At 44.9% G+C, this 12,405-nt stretch overlaps 1 protein-coding gene across 1 annotated transcript in view; it reads right to left on the bottom strand.

Annotated features, from left to right (window-relative positions):
- The window catches only part of Cdc42bpb (CDC42 binding protein kinase beta), a 105,278-nt gene that overhangs the window by 28,822 nt on the left and 64,051 nt on the right, over nt 1-12,405 (bottom strand). The window contains exons 9-18 of the mRNA XM_020167364.2: nt 11,716-11,795; nt 9,330-9,496; nt 9,122-9,241; nt 8,160-8,293; nt 5,998-6,240; nt 4,172-4,282; nt 2,480-2,724; nt 2,261-2,366; nt 1,675-1,799; nt 1,158-1,263 (exon numbers count right to left, since the gene is read on the bottom strand). Coding sequence (XP_020022953.1) covers nt 1,158-1,263; nt 1,675-1,799; nt 2,261-2,366; nt 2,480-2,724; nt 4,172-4,282; nt 5,998-6,240; nt 8,160-8,293; nt 9,122-9,241; nt 9,330-9,496; nt 11,716-11,795 — 1,437 coding nt within the window. The remainder of the gene's footprint in view (nt 1-1,157; nt 1,264-1,674; nt 1,800-2,260; nt 2,367-2,479; nt 2,725-4,171; nt 4,283-5,997; nt 6,241-8,159; nt 8,294-9,121; nt 9,242-9,329; nt 9,497-11,715; nt 11,796-12,405) is intronic.

Raw genomic sequence — 12,405 nt, 5'->3', positions numbered from 1 at the left:
GAACTGTTGACCACCCTGTTTTGTTGAAAGGACCTATAACAACACTTTCATCTTTTATGAGGACTGTGAACAGTTTATTTAACACTTTTCATAAGTACTGGTAAGCCTGACTATGAACATGTTTGTGTAAACATAACTGGAATCAAAACAAAATGGAAAAATGGAAAAAACTCTCTGAGCATTCTAATTGGTATTTATCAACATAAAATCTAAAAACCAAAATGTTTTCCATTATGGAGAAAGGAACATGGTCACATTCCTTCCTTTTGCAGAACTGAGTCTCGTCCATGTTTTCAGAAGTGTTGAGTTTTGATAGTGCAAATGCAGAAAGTGAAGTGACAATGTGCTATCATTTATCAGAGTTGGGTCTGGAGTCTAGCAATGGGTTCCCAGGGTGGAGGTCTCCAGGCTCATATGTGGCAGGCAAGGTGCTGCCCCTTTTGGGTTAACATACTTTCAACCAGGAGAGTGAGAAATAAAATGTGGGTTCACCAATTTAAGTTCTAGGTATAATTCTGTATTGTTTTTTAAATAAGAATCCACAAAATGCAAAGTAACTTACACACATATATTTAAAAAGCAGAAACTGAGAACCCAACATGATGGTACATGTCTGTAACCCCAGCACGCAGGAGGCTGAGGCAGGAGGATCAAGAGTCTGAGGTCACCTGGGGTGGAGGGAGGAAGAGAGGAAGGAAAGGGAAAGGAAAGGAATGTGTCCCAGAATAATGGTGGCAAGAAGCCTCTGCCAAGGGGCCACCACACAGGAACAGGACAGGAGGCACTGGGTCCCCAAGGAGCCCAGAGCATGCCACATACTCTGGCACTCAAAACACAGATCTCTTGAGTGAGTGGACAGAGGAGCAAGTCAATAAACACAGCTTCCTGTGGCAGAGCCCAGTCCTGCTACTTTAAGACCATGCCACAGAGCCTTGTGGTCAACAGTTACTGGCGAAGCGTGTGAATGGCATTAGAAATCGTCACCTCCTGACAGCTGACAACACACTCTTCAAACCAGGGTTAATGCTCACTGGCCAAATAAGTCTCTCTCTTCACTGGAATTCCAGAATGGTACTTAAGTGCCACATTCATAATTAAAATACTACTACTAATGAATTCTTTAGTAGTAAGCATGCAGGTTTTGGAAGAAATCTTACCAGTGTTCTGGATCCCAGACTAGAACTCCTCAAAGCTTCAAGCTCTTCAGTCATTTTAGAAGCAAGGGCTTGAAGGTAACCCCGGGCATCTTTCTCATCACTGACCCTAGATGGGGAGATGCTTGTTTTAGGAGGCATTACCATTGGTAAGAGGAGTCAAATAAGATGAATACTTCCTGCCTTCCTTGGGACAGTGTCATGGAAGCCAGAGTACCAGTTACAAGCCAATTCCTGCTATGCCACAGGAGCCCAGTCTCCGGTTCCCTCTTAGGCTCTCTGCAGTCCCATGTATGGTTGGTCTAGGAAGTATTCCACCTGTGTTTCATTCAGAATGAGGAGTACAAACAGCTCAACTCAAGTCCTGAGTAAGCTGGCAGGGTCTCCCCACCTTCATCCACCGTGGTAACTACTGACAGAATGGCTGCCCAGACTAGGGATTCAGGTAGGCAACCGTGAGACTTCAGCAAACAGCACAGTGCAAAAGGCAGAGGCTTCTCGTGTCCTGCCCTGCACGTACCACTGAATGATCTCTGCAATCTGAGCTTCCCAGTGTGCCACCGACTCCTTCTTGGATGCCAGGTCCTGCAGCTCATCCTCCAGCTGTCTATTTTGGGCTGTGAGTTTATCCACAAAGGAACAAAGCTGAAATGAAGCAATTTTACCACATCATTTGTTAGTCTGGCATTCCCATGGGCAGCGTAATTGAAATTGGAAGTTGTTCTAGAGATTCTTCTTCTTTTTTTATTCATTTATTCACATGTGCATTCATTGTTTCAGTCATTTCTCCCTCCTGCCCCCACCCCCACCCTGTCCCCGCCTCCGCGATCCCCGCCTCCCCCCTTCCCTAGAGATTCTTATTGTTAGGACATTTCTCCAAACAAATTTCAGGATAAGGACTTCTGACTGTCTTTAAGTTAAATCACATTCCCATTCAAGTCTAACTCTAAAAGTGACAGAAATAGTGACTTCAAGTAGCAGTTTCTCAGTAAATGAAAACACTCCGTATAAAAGACCAACTATTACAGATACTAAACTTCTGAAAGGCTCAAGAATGAAAAATCACAACTTCCAAATGAAGTAATCATTCAGATATTTCAAGTCACCTTTTCGTTTTCAGCGGTGAGTTTCTTGTTTTCATCAAATAGCATTGCTCTTTCCCGTTCATACTTGTCTTTCACCGTCCCTATTGCCTCCTCCATCTCATTGTGCCTGAGGAGGTGAAGCAAAGAGAAGGTTTAAAAGTCCTCACCTTTGCTGATGCTGGCCCTTCTGCATGGGAATACACTTCCATTGTCAGCGCTGAGGAGCTCATAAAGGCTTACCGTTCTCGTTTTGACTTTTCTAATTTATCTTTCAACATTAAGATTTCCTTCTGCAGGGCCAATTGATGGCTTTCTGAATCATGCACCTCCTTTTTCACATTTTTCACTTCTAGCACATGGGAGGCCTCACGTCGGACCAACTCCTCCTCATAGAATAAGACTTTTTTCTCAAGCTCTGATTTTATTTTGGAGATCTCCTGTTGGTGTTCTAATGTGGCACCTGGTCCCCGGCCTCCTTGCTTCATCTGCAGATACAAGTTGAAAGAACTTGAAAGATCTGTCTCCTCCCTCCAGGGTCATGTGTCCTTCCGTCCCTACCATGTACAGACACCTGCAAACACAACTTCTCTGCCTTCATTAGCAGGTGGTGCTCCAGGACTGCACCAGATGGCACAGTCAATTCAGGTGATGGGATCCTTCTAACCACAAGGCAGTTTGGGGGCAAAGTATCTGCCTTGCAGGGAGGTGTGCCAAGCGATGCCTGGGCCCCCACAGGCTTTCTCCTACACTCTCCCATGACCTTATGCTATTCATCTATTCACGCAACATTATTTCAAGGGCTGACAGTGTGTCACAAGCCCTTCTGGGTGACTGAGGTGACACTGAAGCCCCTGTTCTCATGAGGGGGAGGAGCTGTCACCAAATCAGTGAATGAAAAACAAGGTGGTAGCAAAAGGCAACATGATGAAGAATAGAAAGACAAAGTACAACTGGAGAGGTATCTGAGGCAATGGCATGTGAACCAGATGTTAGGCCAGGAGGACTTTCAGTACTGGGACAGTACTGAAATGGTAATGGACACAAGCATAAAGGTGGGACATTGGGCTGATCTGCTGGGGCATGCAAAGGCTGACACGGCTGAGTGAGGCTAGTAGGGGAGGTGTGGGGAGAGGCTGCTTGGCTGAGGTGGCAGCACATGTTAGGCCGCAGTCCAGGTGTGGAGAACTGCAAGGAGGCACTGAGCGTTAAGGAATATGGTGTTCTGATGGGTCTGACAAGCTCAATGTGGCTGCTGTGTGGAGAATGCTGACACAGAGAGCTGACAACAAAGGGACAGGGAGGGCTGATCACAGGCATGCAGAGGCCTAGCAAACAGTGCTGTTGATGGCTGGGTCCAGGTGGTAGCAAAGATGAATGAGAAACAGACATATCAGGCATATGAATTCAAAGGAGAGAGACCCAATATATTCATGCCACAGATATGGAAGCCCAGGCTCAGAAGAAGGAAGTCACTCATCTGAGATCACATCAAACTACTAAGCAGACACTGGTTCCTGGCCTGTGCCCTACACTATAGCCTCCTCTGCTCTTTCCTCTCGGCCTCTGGCCCATTGGCTGGCTCTGGGTGGACAAGCCTGTCTCTGCCACTGTCAGCAGCAGGTTGTGGGCTTTCGGGGGCTTTTCCAGAACTGGACTTGGCCAAGTTTAGAAAACCAGGATATGAAGAAAGTATCAGCTACTAGTTTACCATGACTTACTATACACACCTAAAACTTTTACATAGGAAGGGAAGAAATGAACTTGGCTTTTAAAAATGAAAGCTGTTGCAAAGGCAGTGGCCATGTCCCCCACCTCCCCACACCCTGCATCCTGTCTCAGGTTGCCTGGGTGATGTTGGGCCCAAAAAAGCATGTTAAATAGATGGTGTCCCCCACAGCCCACCAGCAAGCAGTAGCTTTCCATCAGTATTACCTTGAGGGCCTCAAGCTCGCTCTCCATCTGCTTGCAGAAGCTCTCACTATGCTCACGAAGCTTGCGCTCCTTTGAGGCCTCAGCCATGGCATCCTCCAGCTGAGCTTCCAGCTAGAAAAAAGCAAAACTCGCTTTTGATGAATGCAGAACAAGCCCCTCTGCTATAGTCAGATCCCCTCTGAAGGGCCACTCAGGGAACAGAGCGTGGAATGGTCTTTACACACATCCACTCAAGCTAAAGGCTAAGGGCTACTCGAACTGCAATGGCTGGGTATTCATAAAACAAGCTTAAATTCTACCTTAAACAGGTTAATTTCAGAGTACATTTTAAGAAAGGATACTGATTTGTGAAAACAAGTAGTTCTTTTTTTTTGGTGTTGGGGATGGAACCTAGGGGTGTTGCAGATGTAAGGCAAGTACTCTTGCCACAGAGCCACATCCCCAATAGACAACAAGTAATTCTGACATGTGTAGAACATGACTCCTGAGTCGACAGGATTATAGACATGAACCACCAGCACCCAGCCATGATTCATCTTTTTAATCAAAGTTTAAAACATTCTCAAAAATAGAGAGTAACAAGAGCCCCATGTACCCGTGCAGCCTTGAAAGGTGGCAACTTGTTGAAGGCCAAGTCTGTTTTCTCCATGTGCCTATTTGCAGGTTATTTTAAAGAAAAGCCTGGCATCATATCATTTCACCCATAAGTTAGGGTTTCACTAACTTGAGCTACAGTTGACTACAGCTGTATATATATTTGGGTTGCAAAATAGACAGTCTAAGAAAAAAACAAATAGGTCTTTAGAGGCTAAATGACACAAAGCCTGAACTGGAAGCAACAAGAGCATGCACACCCAGGCTTCCCAAGTTCATAGGTTCATCAACTAAATTTTAAAACTCAAAATTAAGCATTGCTTAAAATATATCACTTGCTAACAGCAGAGCATTGAGGATACCAGGAAAGCAGTGCTCCCAGTGGACACTAAGGGTGCCTGGGGTCCTGAAACCTTGTCCAGAGGTCCCTTCCTTTCTAAATAGCTATCAATGGGCACCAGGCTTTTTTCATATACTTAATCCAAACTGTGTAGGTAAGAGAATCCAGGTGTTTTCTATTTTGCTAGATGTCAAAAGAAAGTATACAAATGTTAACAAAAAAAGTCTCCCTGCTCATTAAATTTCTTAAATAGTTACTTTTCAGAAAAGTGTGATTTACGTTAACGTGTGATGGGTTTATCACTGTATTGAAAAATTCTTTTAACATTTCTACGTAAGGTAATAACCTACTTCAATAAAAGCTCTTTGGGGCCCTTGATAATTTTCAAGAGTATAAAAGGAGTGCTGAGACCAAAAGGTTTGAAACTCATAAACTCCAGGGATAGGAGACTGGTGTGTTTCCATTTCCCATCTCTTCTGGATGGGCTACAGGGTACATATTCACTGACTACATGCCACATCATGAAAAGAATATCATTTAAGATGTTACTTAAAGATGGAATTTTTAAAAATTAGCACTACAGGAATCTCTTCTAAGAATTTCACAAATATCGGCTGGGATATGGCTCAGTGGTAGAGCACTTGCCTACAATGTGTGAGGTTCTGGGTTCTATCCACAGAATTGCAAAAATAAATTATAATAATAATTTCACAAACAGTGAGGAATAAGAACTACAAAATAAATGCCTGGCAGTTCAACTTATTTGACTTCATATAAAATTTAAGATCCACTTACGGTAATTTAGGTAAGGCAATCGAGGCTTTCAAAGATGTTTTATTAAGATCACACCAAAGTCCAGTAAATAAAATCTTTCAAACATCTAAAAAAGTACCTCCTTCCTGAACTTCTCGGATTTGCGGATATCCTGCCGCATGGAGTCAATTTTCTGCATGGCCACCTCCATCTCCTCCTCTTTGTCCCGCAGCTGCCGGGACACCTTCTGCTTCTGGGAGCGGAGCTCTGCCATGCGCTCATTGAGCTCGGAGAATTCCTGCAGGGCCCGCTTTCGCTGCTGATGGGCATCTTTGAGTTCTTTGGTCTGGGATTTCAATCGCTCCGAAGCTTCAACCAATTGCTGAAAGGGAAAGAAGTATGAGGTTTTACATTCGCTTAGCAAAGATCTAGAAAGCCGTAAGCTGTCTTCTGTTGTATTAAAAGAGGTAAAAGTGATGTAAATGCTGGTTACAGATTACAGCCATGTAGTCATCCAAGAACCTGCCTTCTTGGAAAAAAATCCCTTGCTCTGTCCCTCCAGTCACATAGGCAGCCTAGAAGAAGTTCACTGGGCTCAGATGCTGAGCCCCAAGTCCACACACCACACCTCATAGAGCAACTGGCTCCCAGGATATCTCTACTTCCTCCCAAAGTCATCTACACATCACAAAGGTGGATGAAAAATGAACTCAGGCACTCAATTACTGAGGCACAGCAGACCCAGGAAAGAGCACACAGAGTTATGCATCACTCACTGAGTGACTAGAACAGGCTCTAAGAAATGTGCTGGTAGGTGATTTCATTGTGTGAACTCCATGGAGTGAGCTTTCACAAACTAAGATGGCTATGACATCACTAGGAGATATAATTTTATGGGACCATCACTATACATGTAGTCTACCATTGACCCAAAAGTTATATAGCCCATTACTGTTTATGAAAATGCTTCAGATTTAAGTCAAAGTGAAGAACAGCATAAAAATAATTCACTAGAGTTTAAGGTATGAATTCCCAAGTCATCCCTCTGAATGGAAGTCATAACCGTGCCTTGCTGTGACTGGTGCTGACAGACCCACTGCCACTGTCTGTGCTAATAGCCCTACCTCCCCACAGCAGGTCAAAAATCCGGTTGTTCAGTCACTGTTGCACCTGTTGGTCTGAGGCTGGCAGAAACACAATCTAGAACAAGGCAGCTCTGCAGTAAGGTGGGGAGGACATCCCAGGCCTCTCTGGACCAGTTCAGGTATTACTGTAACCACAATGCACCTAGACAACTTACGAGTATTAAAACACCACAAATGAACTTAAGAAATAACTCGGGCTTGATATCTTGTGTATTCTAGAAAACTGGTAACAATCAAAAGGTTCAAGAACTTAGACGTACAAAGGAATTTTAGAAAACCTGGTGCATTAACATATTGGTGTTGAGCATAAAGTTTGACAAAGCCCACTGGAATCAAACTTACAAAGGCATTCTGGGGGGATTGTGCCTAGTAGAACACATCACCTCTTTTTTATTACTATTTTTAATTTGGTGGAAGGGCACTGGAGTTTGAACATATGGCCTCATGCTTGTTAGGCAGGTGCTCTACAACTTGAGCCACTCCCCCATCCCTTTTTGCCTTAGCTGCTTTTCTAACAGGGTTTTGCAGTTTTGCCCGGGGCCGGTTTGGACCATGGTCCTCCCATTTACACTTCTCTTGAAGCTTGGCTAACAGGAGCTTTTGTGCTATCATGCCAGTCATGTTGAAATGGGGGTCTTGCTAATTCTTGCGTGGGCTGACCTCAAGTCTCAATACTTCTGATCTCTGCCTCCCAAGTATCTGGGATTACAGATGTGAGCCATTGCACCCAGCAGAACATTCTACTGCTTTTGCAGCTCCCTGATGTAACTGAGAAGTTACTTCAGAGAAGGTGGCAGAAGCACCACACAGGGGTGTAATGCAGAGGGAAGGTGAAGGCCTCTGGTATGTTCATCCAGCTCACTCAGAGTGGGATGAGATACTGCTCATTCTGCATGGTTGGGGTTGCAGACAGAAGATGATGACTACAAAGTAGGTGCCAGACACAGCCAGGACACATAAGTTCACAGGTGCCCTGAGAGCCCAAGCATTGCTGCCAACACTGGGGACTGGGCAGCAGCTGGGAGCAGCAGGGACCCATCTGCATGCAACACAGGGGTCCATGCTGAGGGCCCTGAGGAGGTGTGTAAGCATCTGGGAAAGCTCAGCTGAAGGAAACTGCAAATTCACCCAGCTTCCCATAGGCTAACCACACTACCTTGTGCAGGTCCTCCTTCTCCTGACGCACCAGGCGGTACTGTTTTTCTAGGCCCTTTAGCCGGTGTGTGGAGTCCTCATGCTCCTGGCGAAGTGTTACTGTATCCTCCAGCTGTCGCTCGAGCTTGTTTGAATCTGAACAGAAGAGAAATGAACTGTGTTCCTTCTATGCAGTGACTTCTGATGCCAACTGACTTACTGATAGGAAATGATCCACCAATTCACAATGTCTTTTTCATTGAAAGACTTTTTTTTTTTTTTTGTGGTAGTACTGAGGGTTGAATTCAGGCCCTACGCTTGTTAGGCAGGCACTCTACCATTTGAGCCATGCCTTCAGCACTCTGTTTATGCTTCATTCAGATCACTGGCCCCCAAGGACTGTGAGCGTTGGACACATATGCCCATCTACTTCAGTCCCTGTAAACTGTGTCACCAGCTCAGTTTAGACAATAAGAGTCTAAGTGGATAATCAACTCAAGCCAAGCCTTTTTCTGGATCAGGGTGGTGGGGTTCCCATGGGAAATGAGAAACAAGGACAGGCCCCACGTATGATTTGGAGATGTGGGTTGACAACAGAACCAGCCCATGTGGAGTTAAGTGCTACGGCTTAGAAGTGAGCTGAATCTTCAGGAAGCTTTAACAACCAGGAACCACAAAGAAGGTGGTGACGGAAGGCCCAGTGCCTAAAACACTGAAAAACAGGCATGGCTGCTGATGCAAGAACTACACAGAGAAGAGTATATGGAGAAAGCATAAGGAATTGACTGTAGTTGGTAACTTTAGAACTAAGCAAGCGGGAAAGTAATTTTAGACATACAGGCAAAATGCCACAATTCTAAATAGGTTGGCAAGCTTGAGCTTTTCTCTGCTTTTCTACCTTATGAAAACAACTCTGAAAATTTCCTTTTAAGAGATTTACTGTCCAAGAACAAAGACTGAGTAGGTACCTTTGAGAATACTTACCTGCCATTTTATTCTTTAAATGTTCTATTTCTTCATTTAACCTCTTGATTTCTTTGTCTCGGTTTGAGTTGCCTAAGGTCCGTGTGGAACCATGAAGGGACTGCACAGTCTGGGTGGACTCTGAGGGAAACACAGTGTGAGCATAGCCAGTCGTGCATGCTTTCAAGGCAGCCCCCGCAGCCTGCGCCAGGCCTCCCCAGGCACTCACCCTGCAGCTTCCGGCTCAGCTCCAGCTTCTCCTGCTCCAGTCTTCGTATCCTTCTCTCATAAGCTTCAATCTGTAAGCTGTTCTCCAAATCCCGCTGCACATCTTCATCTTTGGTTAGTGTGTTAGACTGCATCATGCTCTTCAGAGAGCCTCGGTCAGAAAAACAGCTGGGAAACAAAGCAACAGGTTTTCTCATCTACTGAGACCCAACTGTGATTTCATTAGCATTTAAAGACTTCCTGGGGTGAGAGATAGTCTTTATAAAGTGGCAAACAAAATACCTGTGAAAAGACTTCATTGTACATGGAGCCAAAGCTAGACAAGAGCCCTCCTCACTGCAGATGCCTTGAAAAGGACACACCTCAGAGCTAGATGAGGGAAAACCCCACAGGCCTCTGCGAGGGTGGGAAGCTAATTCCAAGTCATCACTCACACTTAATTAGAAAAACAGAAACAAGGCCTCTTGTCTAATGAGCTGGACTCCTGGAGCAGCAGGATCCAATGGCTCCCTGGTTGGGTGACCAGGGTAGTGCAGGTCATCGAGGGCTTCCTGGTTCTGCCACTTACTATCTGTGCCACGTGGAGCACTGTCAACCCTTTTGGGTTTATCTTTTTGTCCTGCAGACTGAACAGTCCATAGCAGGACTTTGGCCAGCACGGCTGAGGACCAGTCACCTCATCACCATGTACATGTGTGTGTGGGGACCATTCTTTGCCCAGATAGAAGCACTACATGGTTCTATCACTGAACAGTGACAATTCTTGGATAGTTGCATTTGTTATTCAGTTCTGCTTAGCTATTATGAGATGTGACATCAGGAATATGTTTCTGATATCCTATGCTGAACCTGGTAACAGCACAGGGCACACATTATCTGTTATAAAATATAAACTGACCAGTGTTTCTGCAGGGGCATCTAGCAAGGGAGGAAAGCCTTAGGTCCATCCTGCAAATTCCAATTTGGCAGGCAGACCCAGGACCTGCAAGTATGACCAACACTCAGTAAGCTGGGATGTACCAGGAAGACTAAGAGTCTACTGGTGAGAGCACTAAGTCAACATGTCCACCTGGAATGACTCCGTGGGGAGAGGGCGTCAGCTATCACTAGCGTGCGTACTGGGCACCTTGCACCTCACACCTACAGAGACGTCCCAACAGCTTGAGCAGAAGAGTCCTTTCTGAACAACTTCATCTTATCAGCTTCCTTTTAAAATTGGGTCAGAATATCTCAGTCAATAGTAGAGGCCCACTGAGAACAGAGGTGACAGACACGAACGCCATCCTGGCACTTGTAAGACTTGCGCCACATATGGGTGGGTACTCTTGGTGCTGCAGAAGTCACACAGCAGCGGAGACTATATTCTGGACCCACTGATGGGAGATACGAGTAGAGCCACAGTCCTTTCAAAAGCAAGCTGAGTGCTCTCAAGGGGAATGGCTCTCAGCTGAGCGTGAGTGAGAACTTGCTGTGGCCACTGACTTTGTCAGAATAAATCTTGCCAGCATTAATGGCCAATAGGGCAGCAGTTAGCAAACTACAGCCTGTGGACCAAATCCCACCCGTCGACTACTCTTGTATCATTCATGAGCTACGAATGGTTTTTGTTTTTAAAGGGTGGTGAAAGGAGAATGTTCAACAGAGACCACAAAACCTAAATTATAGCCATGTGTCACTTAACAACAGGGACATATTCTTTGCAATGTGTTGTTAGGTGACTGTGTTGTGCAAACTTTATCAGGGTGTACTTTCACAACATGAGTGTAAATCAAGTACAAGGAGAAAGATGCCATCAGAGACAGGGCTCACACCAGTTGGCTGTGCAAGGCTGCAGCCAGTGCGCTGGAGCAGACTGTTGTACAGCGAGTTTTCTTTTGATAAGTAGAAGTACACACCACAATGCAGTAGGGTACAGTACAGTAAGTACCTAACTAGTAACACAGTCATTTACTATCAGTATGAAGTATTGTGCACAATATGTGCTTACTTTTGTATGCCTGGCAGTGCAGAAGGTGTGTTTACACCTGCACCATCACAAACACGTGACTAAAAGAGCTGTGCTACTTTACTCATACTTTATAAGGGCCATGCATCACTAGGCACTAGGACTTTTTCAGCTCCACTGTGCAATCACAGATGGAGTATGTGGTCTGTCATGGACGCAAACACTGTGATGCGGTACAGGACGGTATTTATTATTTTGCCCTTTATAGAACAAATCAGCCAATCCTGATACACACCTGCAGTAATCAAGTGTGCATTTCTGAAGGACAAAAAAGTACTCAAGTAATATCCTTACAGCCCTCTTGGCTCCACAAACATGACAGAAGCCCACTCCCAACTGTGCATCTCACCAGGATGCTAAGGAAGGATAAACTCAGACACACCTTTCTGTTGTAAACGTGAAACCGATGAAAGGCAAATGCAATCCAGAGAAGCCCGTGTGAGAGCCAGGAGGTAATATTTCCTGCATAAGAACACAAATGACACAAGTGAAATCTACATTCAAACACACAGAAAGAAAAATGAATGCTATAGTAAGGGCGGGCAAGAGTGCGCTGGGCAGAATTGGGTGGTCTGAAACGTGCATTCCATAGTAGGGTCTACAAGAGAGCCTGACACCAGCAGATGTGTATTTCTCACACATGGCTTATTCATCATACATACAATGTAGTTAAGAGGATAGATGCACTAACTGTGATGCCAAACTTGGATTAGGCTAGTGATTTTCCAAAGTTTTTTGTGTGTGGTGCTAAGAATAAAATCCAAGGCCTTACACATGACAGGCAAGCACTCTACTACTGAGCTACATCCCAGCAGTCAAACTTTTTAAAGCCATAAATGTGTTTAAAGACCATCAGTGTGTATATATGCAGCCCTGTGGTGACATGGAGCATGCTGGGGCTCTCGGGTTCTTAGCCTGAAAAATAAAAGTGCTCCGGAACCCAAAGGTAGCCTGTTACAGATAAATTTATTTCAACTCTATTTTTTAGGTGGAGGATCTTTCTTTAATAAAAAAATAAAATGAGCTGGGCACTGGTGGTTCATGCCTGTAATCCTAGCTACTTGGGAGGCTA

The sequence above is a fragment of the Castor canadensis genome, chromosome 3, assembly GCF_047511655.1.
Source record: "Castor canadensis chromosome 3, mCasCan1.hap1v2, whole genome shotgun sequence".
In the NCBI taxonomy this organism is placed as follows: Eukaryota; Metazoa; Chordata; class Mammalia; order Rodentia; family Castoridae; genus Castor; species Castor canadensis.
The sequence above is the reverse complement of the archived record's forward strand: the minus strand, read 5'-3'. Positions and strand labels throughout refer to the sequence as shown.